The sequence below is a fragment of the Suillus plorans genome (genome assembly GCF_016647745.1).
Source record: "Suillus plorans strain S12 chromosome Unknown HD556scaffold_86, whole genome shotgun sequence".
Classification (NCBI taxonomy): Eukaryota; Fungi; Basidiomycota; class Agaricomycetes; order Boletales; family Suillaceae; genus Suillus; species Suillus plorans.
Genome location: NW_024537470.1, coordinates 41625 through 57226, shown reverse-complemented (window position 1 = coordinate 57226; position 15602 = coordinate 41625). Strand labels below are relative to the sequence as shown.

Here is a 15602-nt window from a genome sequence, read left to right as displayed (position 1 = left end):
AACAGAAAAACGAATAAAATGGTAACAAATATCGATGTGTTTCGTGCGCGCGTGAAATGCGCCAGAATTGGCGAGGGCGATGGCCGATTGATTGTCGGAATAGAGCGTGATTGGTTGTGTGAGCGGGCGAAAGATTTCGGTAATAAAACGACGAAGCCAAATTGCTTCTTTAGCAGCGTGCGTAGCTGCGACATACTCAGCTTCCGTCGTGGACAACGTGACTAACTCTTGCTTCTTCGAGCTCCAGCTTACAGCCCCTCCATCCAGAATGAAGGCGTATCCGGACACCGCATGCCTGTGCTCTTGCGAGGCGCCGTCCACATCTGCGAACCCTTCGAGTCCACGTTTTCCATCGCCGAAAGTGAGTGCGAACTTCTTCGTGCCCGCCAAGTACCGGTAAATCTTTTTCACAGCTTCCCAATGCGGCATTCCTGGGTTCGAGCCATACTGCGCGACAGTTGAGACTGCGAACACGATATCTGGACGCGTTCCGACAGCTAAATGCATCAGTGACCCGACGGCCTCACGATACGGAATATTCTTCATGAAGCTGGTCTCCGCAGGCATCTTTGGCGATTGCGACGTGGACAATGGTATGTTTGGGTCCATGGGGATCGAGCAAGGCTTAAAGTCCGTAAAATTGTACTTAGCAAGGATAGAGTCGATATAAGTCTCGTGGGAGAAGGAGATGGTGCGCGCGACACGGTCGCGCATTACCTTCATCCCAAGCAAGGACGCGATAGGTCCGAGGTCCGTAAGCATGTAGCGAGCGGCTACGTCGCGCTTAAAACGTGCTACGAGATCACTGTTGCTGCCGGTGAGCGTGCAATCATCAACGTGAGATGCGAGGACAAGGATATCCGCACCTATATGCTGGTAAAATATTCCCCAGTCTGACTCTGCCCTCTTCATACCTAGGCTAAAAAGTAGCCGGCACAGCTCCTGATACCACTTGAGAGCGCCTTGTTTGGATCCGTAGAGAGCAACGTGAAGGCAAGCGACGGGACGTTTGAACTTGCCATCGACGTTGAGACCAGGTGGGAGTTCCATGTAGATTACCTCATCAGCGTCTAATTTCCCGTTTAGGAATGCGCTATGGAAATCAAAAACGTCTATGTCCCAATCTTGTCGTGCTGCGATGGCGAGGATCGTGCAAAGGGAAGCAAGGCGTGCCACTGGCGCATAGGTGTCATAGTAGTCGAGGCCATAAACTTGTGAGTACCCTTTCGCTACTAAACGTGCCTTGTACTTCTCAATTTCCCCATCAGCATTTCGTTTTAGTCGGAACACCCACTTGCATCCGACAACATTCACGTTGTCCGGACGTTCAACAACAGTCCAGGTACGTGCGTCTTCCAACGCGTCAAGTTCCTTATTGATCGCGCCTTCCCATTTAGGCCAATCAGTCCTGACGCTTGCCTCTTTGACGGTCGTGGGATCCGTTCCTTCAACAGCCTCTACACCTGCCATCATCGCAAATATTTCTTCGTCATCCTCATCCATCTCACCATACTCCCCCACCATTCCTAGTTCTGCGGCCAAGTTGCTGGACTCTTCCACAGACTGCATTCCGCGAGGTAAGTTTGTGCTACTACCGTCCGTTGTACCTGTGCCATCGCGCAGGCTCTTTATGTATGCTGACTCGATTCTCACTCGGCCAGATCGACGTGGAGGCGCTGTACCTTCGAACTGTGGGCCTAGGTGGTCGAAAGGAGGAGTTGGATTGGGGTTATGGGCTTGTGATCTGACGGTGAGTGTTGAACCGACATCATCGGTTCGTGCCGTGTGGCTGACCATTGACGGGGTTGTTGAACCGACATCATCGGTTCGTACCGTGTGGTGTCCCCCTTTCTCAGATCCTTCTAGAGGTATTCTTACCTCTGCTGTGTCGAAACGCACGCTGCGCTCGACAGCTATACGCCGGGTATCGGGCAAGTAGACTCGATGTCCGTTACTTTCTGAATCAAAGCCCACCCATCTGCCTTCAATCGCGCGCATGTCCAGCTTGGAGCCGTCGGTAGTGTGTACCTTGACGCGGCTCCCCCAGACAGGTAAGTTCCCTAAGTTGGGCCTTTTCTTAAATAACATTTCATAGGGAGTTTTATTGTTCAATGCACGTGTGACGGTTCGGTTCTTCAACCACGTCGCGTTGTAGAAACAACAATACTGTGAGGAACAAATGATGCTCCAGACTGTATCTGTAAATGTTGTGAGGTCGCGCGTTGCCTAGTCTGCTATACTTGAGACGACAAGTGCGTTCGACCCTAAAGGGGAAGCGAGTGCAGCAAGGATCTAGTAGTGCGCGCCGAAGGCGCTACTGGTCGGCTGATGCGAAGCGCGAGAAAGTGCGCAGGTGCGCACAAGGCGCGGGAAAGCGAAGGTACGCGCGAGGTGCGGGAAGCGCGCGTGTGTGAGCGGTAATGAGAGAGAGTAAGAGTGAGTTTGCTTAAGGGGTGATTAGATACTAGACAAGAGATACGAGCGCGAGGTGTCAAAGAATAGATTTCTACTATGTTCTCCTAGGTAGTATGTGGGTGGTAAGTGGGAGGTAAAGTTCTTGTTGGAAAGTAAAGTGTCTAATAATATGTACTGCTGGCGCTTATATGGCGCCTAAGCGCTGTCATGCGGAGCCGAAGCGCTACCGAGTAGGTATGTAAAGATATATGTAAGTAAGGGTCCATGGTAAAAATAGAGGTGGAACGATATGTAAATAAGAGAAATGGGAATATACGCACTAGAGAGCTTGGTGGACAGTGGATGGATGCTTCTGGATGGCTGGCGCTATAGGGCGCTCAAGCGCGGGAAAGCGCGCGCGCGTATACATCGTAAAGCGCGGGAAGTCGTGCGCGCATGCTGCGCATTGCGTGGGAAAGCTGCGCCTCGTAAGGGAATAGCTGTGGATAGCACACAGAGTGATGCTGCAAGTTGTGCTGTGTACTCCCTAGTGGAAAGTGCCATATCACACAATGCGAGGCACGAGTCTCTACAGCGTGCATTATAGCCTCCCCCCACAAGTGTTTTGGTAGCCCGCTAGCATGAAGTAGCGCGCGCGCTCGTTCGACGACAGTTCGATTTAGCCGCTCAGCAACACCGTTGTGTTCCAGCGTATCATGCACGGTGAGTTTGCGTTCAGTCCCCTTTGACTTAAGATGCTGAGTGAACTCCTCGCTAGTATATTCGCCTCCTCGGTCGGAACGAAAACGCTTGATCTTTGCGCTGAATTGTGTGTCTACCCAGGCCTCGAATTTAGTGTAGGCGTCGAAAGTCTGGTCTTTGGACTTGAGGAGATAGAGGTGCGTAAACCTTGTGTGATCATCCGTGAACGATACAAAATACTCCTTTTGTCCAGGAGTACGAATGGGCGAGGGGCCCCAGAGGTCGCTGTGCACCTCGTCCCCGAAATTCTCGCGCCTTGGAGGGTCTCGAACCTTGCCTATTGCCTTACGTGTGGCCTTTGCGTATTCGCACGACTCGCAACTATCCATGGTTGCGTCAGATGGGTCTAGACTGATTCCGATGATTGCATCATCACGAATCATCTGTGTGATGGTACTTGGCGCCATATGTCCGAGTCGCGCATGGATTTCGCGCATGGCTAGGGTTTCTTTTGTGCTTGCTACCCCTGCGAAGGTACTGTTTGTTCCTTTGATACAGTATAGACCTCTATTGACTGGGATCTCCCCCATTAGCCATTTCTTATCATTGAATATTTTGCAGGTGTTCTCTCGGAATAACGCAGCACATCCGGCGGCTGCTAGACGGCTAATTGACACGAGGGTTACACCCATCTTAGGTGCGTAAAGCACGTCTTTGAGGAGTATTCGGGTGCGTGACTCCCCATTTGGCAGCAAGATCGTTATGTTCCCTTTGCCGATCGCTTCGAAGGTGTGTTTGTTGGCAGTGGTGATAGGCTTTGGGGCAATATTGACGAAGTCTTGGAATAGGTCTTGATACGACGACATGTGCCGTGAGGCACCGGAGTCGAATAACTCGATCCGAGTATTGTTTTTCCTGCTTGAGTCAGTTAGTGTTGCATAGGTGAACGATGTTTGTTTGTTCGATGCGTTTGACTCGTGTGCTAACCACACTCCTTCAGGTTCGTCGTCTTTCTCCTTATCCTTGGCGCTGGCAGCAGTTTCGGGCTTCTTATCTTTGCCCTTCCAATCTGACTTTCCCTTGCCTCCAACTCCTCCACCTCCTGGACCTCTGCAATCCTTTTGCATATGTCCATATTTGCCGCAATTATGGCAGTTTCCTTTTATCTTTCGAGTACGCTGACCTGCATTCGTGTTGTAGGCGGCGTCGTCACTCGAGGATCCTGCCTTCTTCGACTTTGAGGCTCAACGGTCGTATTTGTCGACGATTGTCGATATCAGCGTGTCAGCGGTAAGTTTGACACTTGAGACTTTGGCTGATGCCGTTAATGCTGATAGGTGCGGGTCGTAGCTGCTCGGCAACGAGCTCATAATCATCGCCGCAAAGCTCTCGTCCGTTGGCGCGTGGCCCAACGAAGACAATTGCTCTTTAACGGTACGCATCTTGTCGAAATGTTCGCGAACGTTCCCCTTTTCGGGGCATTTTAGGTCCTGTAGCTTGCGCAGTAGCTCGACAGAGACTACGTGCGAGCGTTGCTCGAACAAACTCGAAAGGTGCATAAAGATGTCTTTAGCCGTATCTAGATTTTTGATTTGAATGAATAGGGAATCGGGGATCATTCCGGCGATTTGCTGTTTCGTTATGGCCTGGCCCGTGCGCCATTCTTTCAGCTCTGTTTTGTATGTACTAACTTCTTTCACCTCGTCCGGAGTAGCAGGTACCCACGACGCTCCTCTGTTAGGCAGCGTCTGGGGATCTATTGGCTTCGTCTCGGTGCCATCCAAATGGCCGAGCAGCCCTCGAGCGTCTATCGACCATTGTAGACGCTCTTTATACATCATCCAATTCTCGCCATCGGCAGCGAGCTTGGGAATGCGGAGAAAGTCTTCTCCCAATTTTCCGTTCGAGGTGGACATCCTTTTGTGAGTCTTTTCTTCGCGCGCTTAATTTGAAATTTTCACTGATGGTGCGCAGGGCTCATAACCTGTAGCAGATAGCTACAGCTGGTGTTAGTTACATAGGTACTAAGTATGAATATAATACTGACCTCAGCGACGTACGAAGTCAACTGAGGTAGCTACGAGGCGCGGGAATAAACGAGAATATATAGGTACGAACGAAATGAACGGTGCCGAGTGTCCATGACGAAGGTTTGATATACGACACGGAGCGGGGGGGTTGAGAGTTAGGACGAGGAGTGGTGGGGTAGGGGCGGGAGGCTTGGGATATTGCCTTAAGGGAAGTAGGTTCCTTGTCTTTCATTTCTGCTGGGATGAGGAGAGTGAGTGGATTCTATGGGCTTTTATATCATTATTTCGAGCGCAGCTGGCTGGGGTTGAGGGAGGCTGATTTGTTCGGTGAGAGCATCGTGGCCGGGCTTATTTCGATTTCGACTGGGGCAGTGGCCTATTAAGACTCATTATCATTGTGATTTCTCAAGGGAGCGGTTTTAGGCGGTGTTGTGTGTCAGTACGAGGCATGGTGGGGAGGTGGATTTTTACGTGTGTGCATGATTGGCGTTGTCCTTTTGTAGTTTTGACGTATGTTGGTTGTTTTATGGTGCTCAGGTGCTGTGTTCGTTGGTTGGCGTTACATGTGTGGTGTGTTGCGGGTATGTCTGGCGTTTGCTGTCTTGGGGTTGTTATGTTTGGTTGATTTGAAGGTGGGTATTCATACTTATGTTTATGGTTTTAAGGACGTTATGCGGTTTTTATGGCCAGTTTTTGCTGTGAGCTGCGACGGCTCGACCTTGCCCGTGCATTTTTATGCGTGGGAATTTCCGTCCATGGTGGTGGTACGGAATCAAGGGCCCCGGTGGTCGTTTCCGAGTCCGAGCCGAAAAGGGGTTTGAGCGTCTCCGTGCAGAGACGATACCGTAGCGCTTGTTCTCGCTTGCTTTTTTCACTTTCAGTTTTCTTAAGTACATGCCATCTACAAGGCATTTTGGCAGACATGCCAAACGTGTGGGTTATCTCCACAGTAGACTATCTCATCCTCGATCGCCATCCGACATCAACTACGCCGCCCCCGGTCATGTGGGCCCGTCTGTAGGAATATAGGCGGCTTTCCCAGTAATTTCCAGTGAGGTTTTTCTCATACCGCTCGAAAATGACCACTCATTCGTGCACTTGATATCTGTAAGGATGGCCTATCCTCTACGCGCTGACCATACTTCAAAAACGGAGACACTCGAACGGACCATACGTTCGAGGTCGTCCGATTTTCATGCGAAGAGTTGCACTCTTCGCATCCAAATTACGTGGATACATTCCTTTCATTTCTCTTTTACCATTTCGTTATCTGACCTTGTGCTTAGATTTCACGATTCCCGTTTCTTCACCGATAACTCAAAAACATATATATACTGTGCATGTACACTCATACCTACAGCAAATCTTACAGTGAGATCCCCGCTCCAAGAACGATCGAAAGCTCCTCCAAAAGTCCTCTTCTCTAGCCTTGTTCTAACACTCTTCGTGTTACTTGCTGACACGTCTGATATCTCGTTTCGTTCGCAATTCCCTGCCGAACTCATATCAAGCCTTACATATCTCGTATAAACAGTCAGCCCAAGTGTCTACAATCATCCAAATCATGGTCGCTTCATGTCATCGAGGTCATGTCAATTACCCTCCCCTCGATGGATCTCTGTCCCTCCCACAATTGGTTGAATTCAATGCGCAACATAACTCGGACGTCCCTTTCTTTGTCTACGACAAACCCGACAGCAATGACCTGGTCTCTATCTCTCATTCAGACTTCTATCGAGCTTGTCATCGGGCCTCCCAGGCAATTAGACCAGCCTCCGCAGGCGCAGACAAAGAAGTGGTCGCCCTCATCGCGAACTCCGACACCCTTCTTTACCAGACAATATTCATGGGCATAATCTTCGCTGGGCTGGTTGTGTGTACATAGATTTTCTGAATGATTGGGTTTCTGATCACTGTTTTCAAGCCGTTCCCTATGTCCCCCCGTAATTCAGCGGCGGCAGTCACGAGCATGATGCAGAAAACTAGATGCCGTCGTCTGATCACCACTCGGCACTCTCTCGCTTCCCTAATCGACGGAGTCGAAGCGGGTCTTGCGTCTGCCACTCAAACAAGCCAGCTGCAGATTGACGAGATTCCGGCGCTGAAACACCTGTACCCATCACTCGTTAGTGGTACTCCCAACGAGGCTATTGTCCCGTACCCTTCCCTAGGTCCGCCGTCGTCTGAGAACGATGTATTATTCTACCTGCATTCCTCTGGCAGCACTGGCTTCCCAAAACCCATTCCAATAAGTAACTTGACTGCCATCCACTGGTGCCTAACGCGTGAGTCAGTAAAAAATCTTCACAGCGAACAATGCTAAGATAGAGTACTGTTAGCATCTATCTTCGACCTCACTAACCTTCCCACTCCTATTCGCCTCGGTGCTGCGTCTTTGCCATCATTTCATGTCTTTGGTATATATTTTCAGCTGCTCGCCCCTATCGCCGCCCTGAGCAGTGTGTCTATTTACCCGCCTACATCCTTGCTCGATCCCTTGGCGACTCCTGTAGTACCCAACTCGCAAAACATCCTGGACTCTATACTCAAGACGAAACCGAACACTTTGGTAGTTGTGCCTGCCTTTCTGGAACAGTGGGTGTTTTCGCCGAGTGCCGTCGATGTTCTGAAGACCCTCGAATGTGTTGTAAGTTTGTTATCGATGCTGTGACAATGAATGACTCGCGTTGAAACCAATGCAGTTCTATGGTGGCGGTCCTCTCGTGCCTAAGATAGGAAATATCCTGGTGAATGCAGGGGTCAAGCTTTCTTGTGGCTACGGCGCTACAGAATTTGGTTCCAGCACTCATCATATCCGAAATTCGGTCGATCAAAAGTTTTGGGACTGGGTGCGATTCGGACCCAATTCCAAGATCAGATGGGCTCCACAGGACGATGGTACATATGAATGTCAAGTTTTGGTGCGTCTCCGAGTCGATCTTTGAACACGCGTCAAACACTTTTTTGCAGACAACCCCGACGCATCAAGTATCAGTAGAGAATCTTCCGGACGTCAAGGGCTATGCTACTTCAGATGTATTTATCAAGCATCCCACCGTAGAGGGTTTGTGGAAGATGTACGACTGAATTTTGCGTTATTCATTTTCTCTGACATTTTCCTTGCAGCGTAGGAAGGATTGACGACGTTTTGATACTCTCGTCCGGGGAGAAGACAGTACCGGCTCCCATGGAAAATATCATTTGTGCCAACCCCTCTGTAACTGGTGCCGTCATGTTTGGACGTGGACGCAATCAAGTTGGAATCCTCATAGAGCCACGAGCAGGGTGTAGAATTGACGTTGATGACGAAAAACAACTTGCTGAGTTTAGGAACCAAGTATGGTAAGTCCCCTAAAAGATCGCATGCTACTGTTGCGTCTGAAGAAGTTCTTGAAGGCCGGACATAGAGGAAGCGAATAAGGAGGCTCCTGCCTTCAGCAGAATCTTCAAAGAAATGATCCTTGTAACACACAGTGAGAAGCCCATGCTTCGAGCTGGAAAAGGGACCGTCATCAAGAAAGCAACCGTCAAGCTGTATGAGGAGGAGATCAATACCCTGTGAGCATATTAATTCATCACTTTGTCAACTAGACTTCATGGGCGACAGATATGAAAAGGTCGAGGGCAGCACTAGAGTAGGTATCGATATACCTTTGCCTACAAGCTGGACTGCGGAAGACGTCGAGAGATGGCTCAAGGTCCACGCTGCTGCTGTGAACGCCGACAAGGACGTTGATCCTGATGCGGACCTTTTTACTCAGGGTTTTGATAGGTGGGTCGAAACCAACAAAGGCTAGTGCTCTGCTTACTCCGTGCATCTAGTCTCTCTGCGACATTTCTCAAAAACCGCATTATCAGCTCTCTCCGCTCATCTTCAGATTGTGACCTTCAGGAATCAGCATCGCGGATTGACCAGAACATCATATTTTCAAGTCCTTCGATTCGCCGGCTCGCGAGAAGCGTCATTAATGCAGTATTGCAGCGAAATGGTACAAATACCGTCGACGTCAAGGCTGATATCGAGAACATGATCGAGAGGTATTCAGTCGGATTAGGGAACTCTGTCATAAAGCCCAACACTACTCTAGTTAATGGGTGCAGCCACAGCGATCATGTGGTCGCCCTGACCGGGTCTACGGGTGGCCTTGGCTCATACCTGCTTGCAGATCTACTCCAGCGTGAGGACGTGTCTGTGGTATATGCCTTCAATCGCCCGTCAAAGGGGGCATCCATACAACAACGACAGGAAAACTCGTTCAAAGATCGCGGTTTAGAATTTACCTCGCTTCAATCCGACAAACTAGTGTATGTAGAAACTGATACATCCGACGACCACCTAGGTCTGGATAAGGAGTTATATCAAAAGGTTTGCGTCATTTTCAGTGTCACCGAATCAACTAAGATAACGTAGATCTGCACGTCTGTCACTGTCATCATTCACAACGCTTGGCGACTTGACTTTAACCTGGCGCTCTCGTCATTCGACACTCATGTGCGGGGAATGCGGAATCTCATAGACTTGGCATTATCTTCTCCGCGTCATCCACAGCCGCGTTTCATGTTCGCGTCTTCCATCTCGTCTGCTCAAAGTTGGGATAAAGCGAAAGGACCAGTCCCTGAAGAAGTGGAATACGACGCAGGAGTCGCAGTAGGTCTTGGCTACGGTGCGAGCAAATATGTTTCGGAAAGGGTAAGTCACAAGCTACTTTGTGGGGCGTGGATTCTACGAATACAGTTTCCATCAAGGTTCTCGTCAACAGCAAGTTACCAGCATCATCATTCAGAATTGGGCAAGTATCAGGAGGACCCCCGCGGGGAGCTTGGACCACGACAAACTGGCTACCGATCATCGTCAAATCAAGTGTTAGTCTGGGCGCACTTCCCGAAGCTAAAGGAGTAAGTCCATCACTATCGAGGGTATCTATTCGTGACATGCGTTTTTTAGTTTGTGTCTTGGATCCCTCCCCACGCCGTATCAAATGCTATTCTTGATGTAGCTTTCGCGGAAGAAGAACCTACCATCGCGGTGAATCTGGTGCATCCGAGACCGACTGCGTGGAAGACGTTGATGCAGCCCATTGCGGACGCCCTAGTTGAGCGTAAAGTAACAAGTTACCCGCTACCTCTTGTGCCATTCGCAGAGTGGCTCGAAAAGCTCGAATCGAGTGCCAAGGACTTGAGCGATGAGACCATGGAACGCATCGTACGTGTATCCCGATAGCTGGCCAGAATGTTTCCAATCTATTCTTCGATTACAGCCTGCTATCAAGCTTCTCAACTTCATGCGTTCCATGACTCAATCAGACATCGCGATCAGGGCGTCCGGAGAGATGGGCTCCGAAGCGGGTGGCATGACTTTATTCACCACTGCCGTAGCCGAACGCGTCAGTCCAACGGTGAACGAACTGAAGTCGCTATCTTCGGCAGATGCTGCACAGTGGGTGGATTATTGGGAGGCAATGGGGATGTTTCAATGAACAGATGAGTAGGTCTTGAGGTTGTGGCGCGAGGTCTGAGGTGATTATGCTAGAAAATGGTATCTCAGTCTATTGAACTCTGTTATTAACCCTACTCAATTACGATTTCATTTCATGACAGTTCGAAGCCATGCAACCATAATAGTACATCGAAACAGGACTATTAACCCAAAACTAGTATACATCCAGTGTAAACGCAAACTTGAAGATACATTTTGGAAAAAACACAGTGATGAATCATGATGGCATGCACGTACAGTAGTGCAGAGTACCGCAGGGACTAAATGGTAGTATGCCATTGAGATTTTAATTCTCAACCTGCGACTCTACGAGACAGAGGTTAGCAGGAAATTGATGGGAGATGACATTGCACACAGGATTATGGACACAAACGAGGGCAGGCCGTCGAGCAAGTGCAGCGAGCGAGCGAAGTGAGAACCCAATACAATGATCAAGTATGAATAATGCGGAAAGCAAATGACGAATGACATGAGGGCATGATGCGGCGGCGGGTGGAACGAGAGCATGATGAAGCCAGAAAGTGAAACGAGCAGAACAAGACACAGCCTTAACAGCGGCGATGTGGTGAAACTGGTACGCGCTTGCTTTTTTTCACTTTCGTTTGGTGTTTTTGGCAACGTCCCTCACCCAATCCAGTTCGACAGTGAGACTACACCAAAACAACACCAGAAGGGACTATAGTTTTTCGACGAGTCCAAACAGTTTAGTGGTGTTCCGACCCGGCTTCAAGCCCCGGGACAGCCGAAGCCGGGCCTAAATAAGCCGAGCCGAGCCTAGGGTTTATTCTGTGGCCTGCGTTGTTGGTGGAACGGGGCGCTCTAGCTGGACAGATCAGATCGGGAGTGGCAGGGGTCCTGGCGCAGGAGCAGGAGTCCTCGCCGCGTGTGTCGCAGTCTGTCCTCAATAGAGAACGCCGTAGCCTCCCGCCATAAAGGTCTGGCCTTGGTTCCCTTGCAGCCCTTCCCGTTACATTGGGCGTTACGATGACTCTTTAGTCTTGGTGTTCAATGCCTAATAGGCTAGTCACGGGCCTAGTGCCGTACTAGTATTTGTTTCATCTGGGGCAAGTCGGATCTTTCGTGATGATGAAGCTTGCCAGGCTCCAGCGCTTGCTGGCAGGGTCAAATATAAGTACAAGAACTCCGTTTGAAATCCCACATCTACTACTATGGCCGCACCATTGAGCAAGTTTGAACTTTGGAAAAGTAGCAGACCGATTGCTCCCACGTTTTCTGACCCGCTCGAACATCGGGCGTTCCTGAAATTCCGCTTGGCTCAAGCATATCGTATCTTTGGTGAGCTCCACTTATTTTAATCGGAACAAGAAGTACTCATCGTTATCATGTCAATTCAGGAAAGTACGGTTATGATGAAGGCGTCGCTGGACATATCACTGTCCGGGTAAGAGTGACGCTTATATCAGTGTGCGTGCCAGTCCTAATTGCTTTTATCGAAAGGACCCGATCAGATCAGATTGTTACTGGGTCAACCCCTGGGTGATTGATTATCGTGTCCAATATATAGATCACAATTCACCAAATTGCGACAGGGCGTTCACTTCAAGCTCATACAGCCCGAGGACCTCCTTCTCGTAGACCACGGAGGGAAGATACAAGAAAATGAATCTGGACCCTCCCGGTGGCTCAACCGGGCCGCGTACATGATCCATTCAGCGGTTCATGAAGCTCGCCCAGATGCTATCTGCGCTGCGCATTCGCATACACCGTATGCTAAGGCGTTTAGCGCTCTTGGGATACCCCTTGATCCCCTTACTCAGGACAGCTGTGCGTTTTATGAGGTAACATCACCTCCATCCGTTCTTAACGAGATGTACCGTTTAATGAAAATGAATCTATAGGATCATGCTCTGTATAGCGAATTTCGCGGCATCGTCGATGACCGCGAGGAAGGTCTGGCTATAGCCAATGCTCTGGGTTCGAAAAAGGTTTGCAGATGCGTTGATTTACATGTGTCGATGCTCACAAGATTCTACTAGGCTGTCATCCTCCAGGTATCTCTAAGAGCTCAATCAAACGTTCTCACCTGCTTATCATGCTCCATCGTGTAGAACCACGGGATCCTCGTTGCCACCAAGTCGATTGAATCTACCGTTTTCTATTTCATCTCTTTGGAAAAGTGCTGCAAGGTCCAAATGGTAGTGGACCAGGCCGCCGCCGCTCGTGGACTGAAACCGCGTCTTATTGACCCAGCAAGTGCGACCCAGACATGCGAACGCCTTGGATCTGAGATGGGGGGCTGGTTTAATGGGATTCCCGAGTTTCAGCTCTTGGAGCACGAAGAAGGAAAGAGATTCGAGTATGTTCCTGCACCTTAGGAGACTGTTTAGATTACCAATACGGAGTCTTGAAGCGTCCAGCAATATCTTTGCTGATATTTGATTCTCTAAAACACGGCATAGGTATTCACAGTGAGCGAAATTTGACGCTCCAGCCTACCTTGAAGTTAGAACAGGTGCAAGGAAAGATAGTGTAACCCTTACCTCTACTCGGCTAAGTGCATTTTGTCCGCGAGTGCTGTCCAAGAATCCAGTTAGGTTGAAGGTATACACGTAGTTATGCAGTCGAAGACTTTGTCTGATCTCGTAGCAGTGAGAATGAAGGAATTTAGTTGTCTAACACCGTCCGATATTGAGAGGCGTCACTGTGATCCAGCACCTTACATAATCATAACCCCAACCATAAACGTTGAAGTTAATTTTTAGATTGAGAGACTACAGGAATATTAGTGACAAAATATTGTGCTTAACGCACTATACACTGTTACATCAAGCCTCATTGACTTCGAGAATTATAGAGGGGGGTAGAGTACGATGTCCATGGTAAGTATGTTGAGCTCGCGAAATACAGCACATAAAGACAAAAATAGAGTCAGGAAATGTACCTCCGGCGAGGCTTCTATGGCAGTGCCAAGACTGTGAGATAACTGCGCGGCCGGATGAGCTGTCGCAGTTGGGAGACTCTGTCAATATCTAAGTCAGGTCTGTGTGACATTTCTGGTTTACTGATGTGCTTGTGCATTCGTCTATTCCTTGATAAGCCTAAATATTCTCATGTGAAAGCAGTCAGCAGATGTACGAAGATTGTGGCGATGCTCTACTTTGGCTCTACTACATATTAACTTTAAACAACTTTCTCATCGGTTCACTGGTTCTCTGATGATAAAGTCAGATGGAAGTGTCATGCAGAAGAGACGAGTTGACTAACTTTCTTCTATCTGGTCCGCCGACAGCCCAAAGAGATCACGTTGCATGTCTTAACGTGCGATAAGCTAGCTTGTGATCACAGCTGGGCCATGATTACGAGCCTAGTGCTGACTAGTATCTGCTTTGTCCTGAGCAAGTCGGATATTTTGTGACAACGACGAAGAAGAAGCCTGTAAGCGCTCGTTGGCAGGGTCAGTATAAGTACTAGAACCCCTCCGTTTCAAATCGCACATCTACTACTATGGCCGCACCATTGAGCGAGTTTGATCTTTGGAAAAAAACCGTACCGGTTCCTCGCACGTTTTCTGACCCACTCGAACATCGGGCGTTTCTGAAATTCCGCTTGGCTCAAGCATATCGTATCTTTGGTGAGCTCTATTTGTAACAAGAAGCGCTCGTCGTATTCATGCCAAAGCAGGAAAGTACGGTTTTGATGAAGGGGTCGCTGGACATATTACTGTCCAGGTAAGAGTATCGCTCATATGATGCTGCGCGTGACATTTCTAATCACTTCGTCAAAAGGACCCGATCAGAAAAGATTGTTACTGGTTCAACCCCTGGGTGATTGATATCCTGTCAAGATAGTGAAATCATGTTACTCACCAGTTACTGGGCCACAGGGTGTTCATTTCAAGTTCATGCAGCCTGAGGACCTCATTCTCGTGGACCAAGCAGGGAAGATACAGGAAAATGAATCTGGACCTTCCCGGTGGCTCAACGGGGTGGCGTTCCTGATCCATTCAGCGATTCATCAAGCTCGCCCGGATGTTGTCTGCATTGCGCATTCGCATACTACGTATGCCAAGGCATTCGGCACTCTTGGGATACTTCTTGATCCCCTTACTCAGGACAGCTGTGCGTTTTATAAGGTAATCTCGCATTCATCCGTTTTTGAAGAGATATCCCCATTCAACGAAAATGAACCTACAGGATCATGCTTTGTATGACGAATTCAATGGCATCGTCGATGATATCGAGGAAGGTGTGGCCATAGCGAATGCTCTTGGTTCGAAAAAGGTTTGCAGATGCGTTGATTTACATGTGTCGATGCTCACAAGATTCTACTAGGCTGTCATCCTCCAGGTATCTCTAAGAGCTCAGTAAAACGTTCTCACCTGCTTATCATGCTCCCTCGTGTAGAACCACGGGATCCTCGTTTCCACCGAGTCGATTGAATCTACCGTTTACTTTTTCATCTCTTTGGAAAAGTGCTGCCAGGCTCAAATGACAGCGGACCAGGCCGCCGCTGCTCGTGGAATAAAAACACGTCTTATTGACCCAGCAAGTGCGGCCCAGACATACGAATACCTTGGATCTGAGTTGTGGGGCAACTTTGCCGGAACGCCCGAGTTCGACCTTTTGGAGCAGGAAGAAGGAAAGAGATTCGAGTATGTACCTGCACCCAAGGAAACCGCGTAGCTCAGTGACTCAAGGTCACGGTTGTTGACCGCAATTCGTGGGAAAACCGGTGAAGTTCATGTTCATTCACCTGAACATGACTCAAATTGAGCGGTTCTTTGGTCCTATATCGTAGCGGCGCTGGGAAGCACCAGTCCCCGAGTTCAACTTCGGAGTTCAAGAAATGACGATGGATTGGTAGCAAACCGTTTATCGATATACAAACAATCGAGTACTATGTACAGCAATCAGACACTTCGCAAATCAGATGCAGCACTACAAATTTCACAACAGTATTCGAGTCAGGCTAATCATCATCAGCTTCCAGCTCCATATCAAAGATGTCATGGCTCTCGG

The 15602-nt window shown here is 49.1% G+C and overlaps 4 protein-coding genes across 4 annotated transcripts; 3 read left to right on the top strand and 1 right to left on the bottom strand.

The window, feature by feature from the left end:
• Window positions 1-6690: 6690 nt before the first annotated feature.
• On the top strand, window positions 6691-10603 carry HD556DRAFT_1449249 (putative aminoadipate reductase; the record flags this gene model as incomplete). Its single annotated transcript, XM_041307570.1, has 13 exons — window positions 6691-6999; window positions 7051-7411; window positions 7466-7773; window positions 7829-8047; window positions 8097-8203; window positions 8253-8468; window positions 8523-8684; window positions 8734-8898; window positions 8949-9492; window positions 9538-9816; window positions 9873-10022; window positions 10072-10329; window positions 10385-10603. The coding sequence occupies 13 exons, from the start codon at window positions 6691-6693 to the stop codon at window positions 10601-10603; spliced, it is 3297 nt and encodes a 1098-aa protein (XP_041154304.1).
• Window positions 10604-10829: 226 nt separating this feature from the next.
• HD556DRAFT_1412126 (uncharacterized protein) lies at window positions 10830-11626 on the bottom strand. The gene has a single exon (XM_041304205.1). It carries the CDS (start codon window positions 11128-11130, stop codon window positions 10930-10932), a length of 201 nt encoding a protein of 66 aa, XP_041154303.1. The 5' UTR covers window positions 11131-11626; the 3' UTR covers window positions 10830-10929.
• Window positions 11627-11792: 166 nt separating this feature from the next.
• On the top strand, window positions 11793-13288 carry HD556DRAFT_1412117 (class II aldolase/adducin domain-containing protein; the record flags this gene model as incomplete). The annotated part of the gene is made up of 7 exons (XM_041304204.1): window positions 11793-11812; window positions 11837-11919; window positions 11979-12048; window positions 12149-12422; window positions 12483-12569; window positions 12693-13075; window positions 13124-13288. The coding sequence occupies 6 exons, from the start codon at window positions 11793-11795 to the stop codon at window positions 12957-12959; spliced, it is 801 nt and encodes a 266-aa protein (XP_041154302.1). The 3' UTR covers window positions 12960-13075; window positions 13124-13288.
• An 800-nt stretch (window positions 13289-14088) lies between these two features.
• Window positions 14089-15534, top strand: HD556DRAFT_1530754 (class II aldolase/adducin domain-containing protein; the record flags this gene model as incomplete). Its single annotated transcript, XM_041309472.1, has 7 exons — window positions 14089-14215; window positions 14266-14312; window positions 14370-14408; window positions 14468-14716; window positions 14778-14864; window positions 14916-14930; window positions 14988-15534. 7 exons carry the CDS (start codon window positions 14089-14091, stop codon window positions 15264-15266), a joined length of 843 nt encoding a protein of 280 aa, XP_041154301.1. The 3' UTR covers window positions 15267-15534.
• Between the last annotated feature and the right edge of the window lie 68 nt (window positions 15535-15602).

Coding starts and splice junctions, on each gene's coding strand:
- HD556DRAFT_1412126 (XM_041304205.1), bottom strand. CDS start 11,130: ATGCTCTCGTTCCACCCGCCGCCGCATCATGCCCTCATGTCATTCGTC.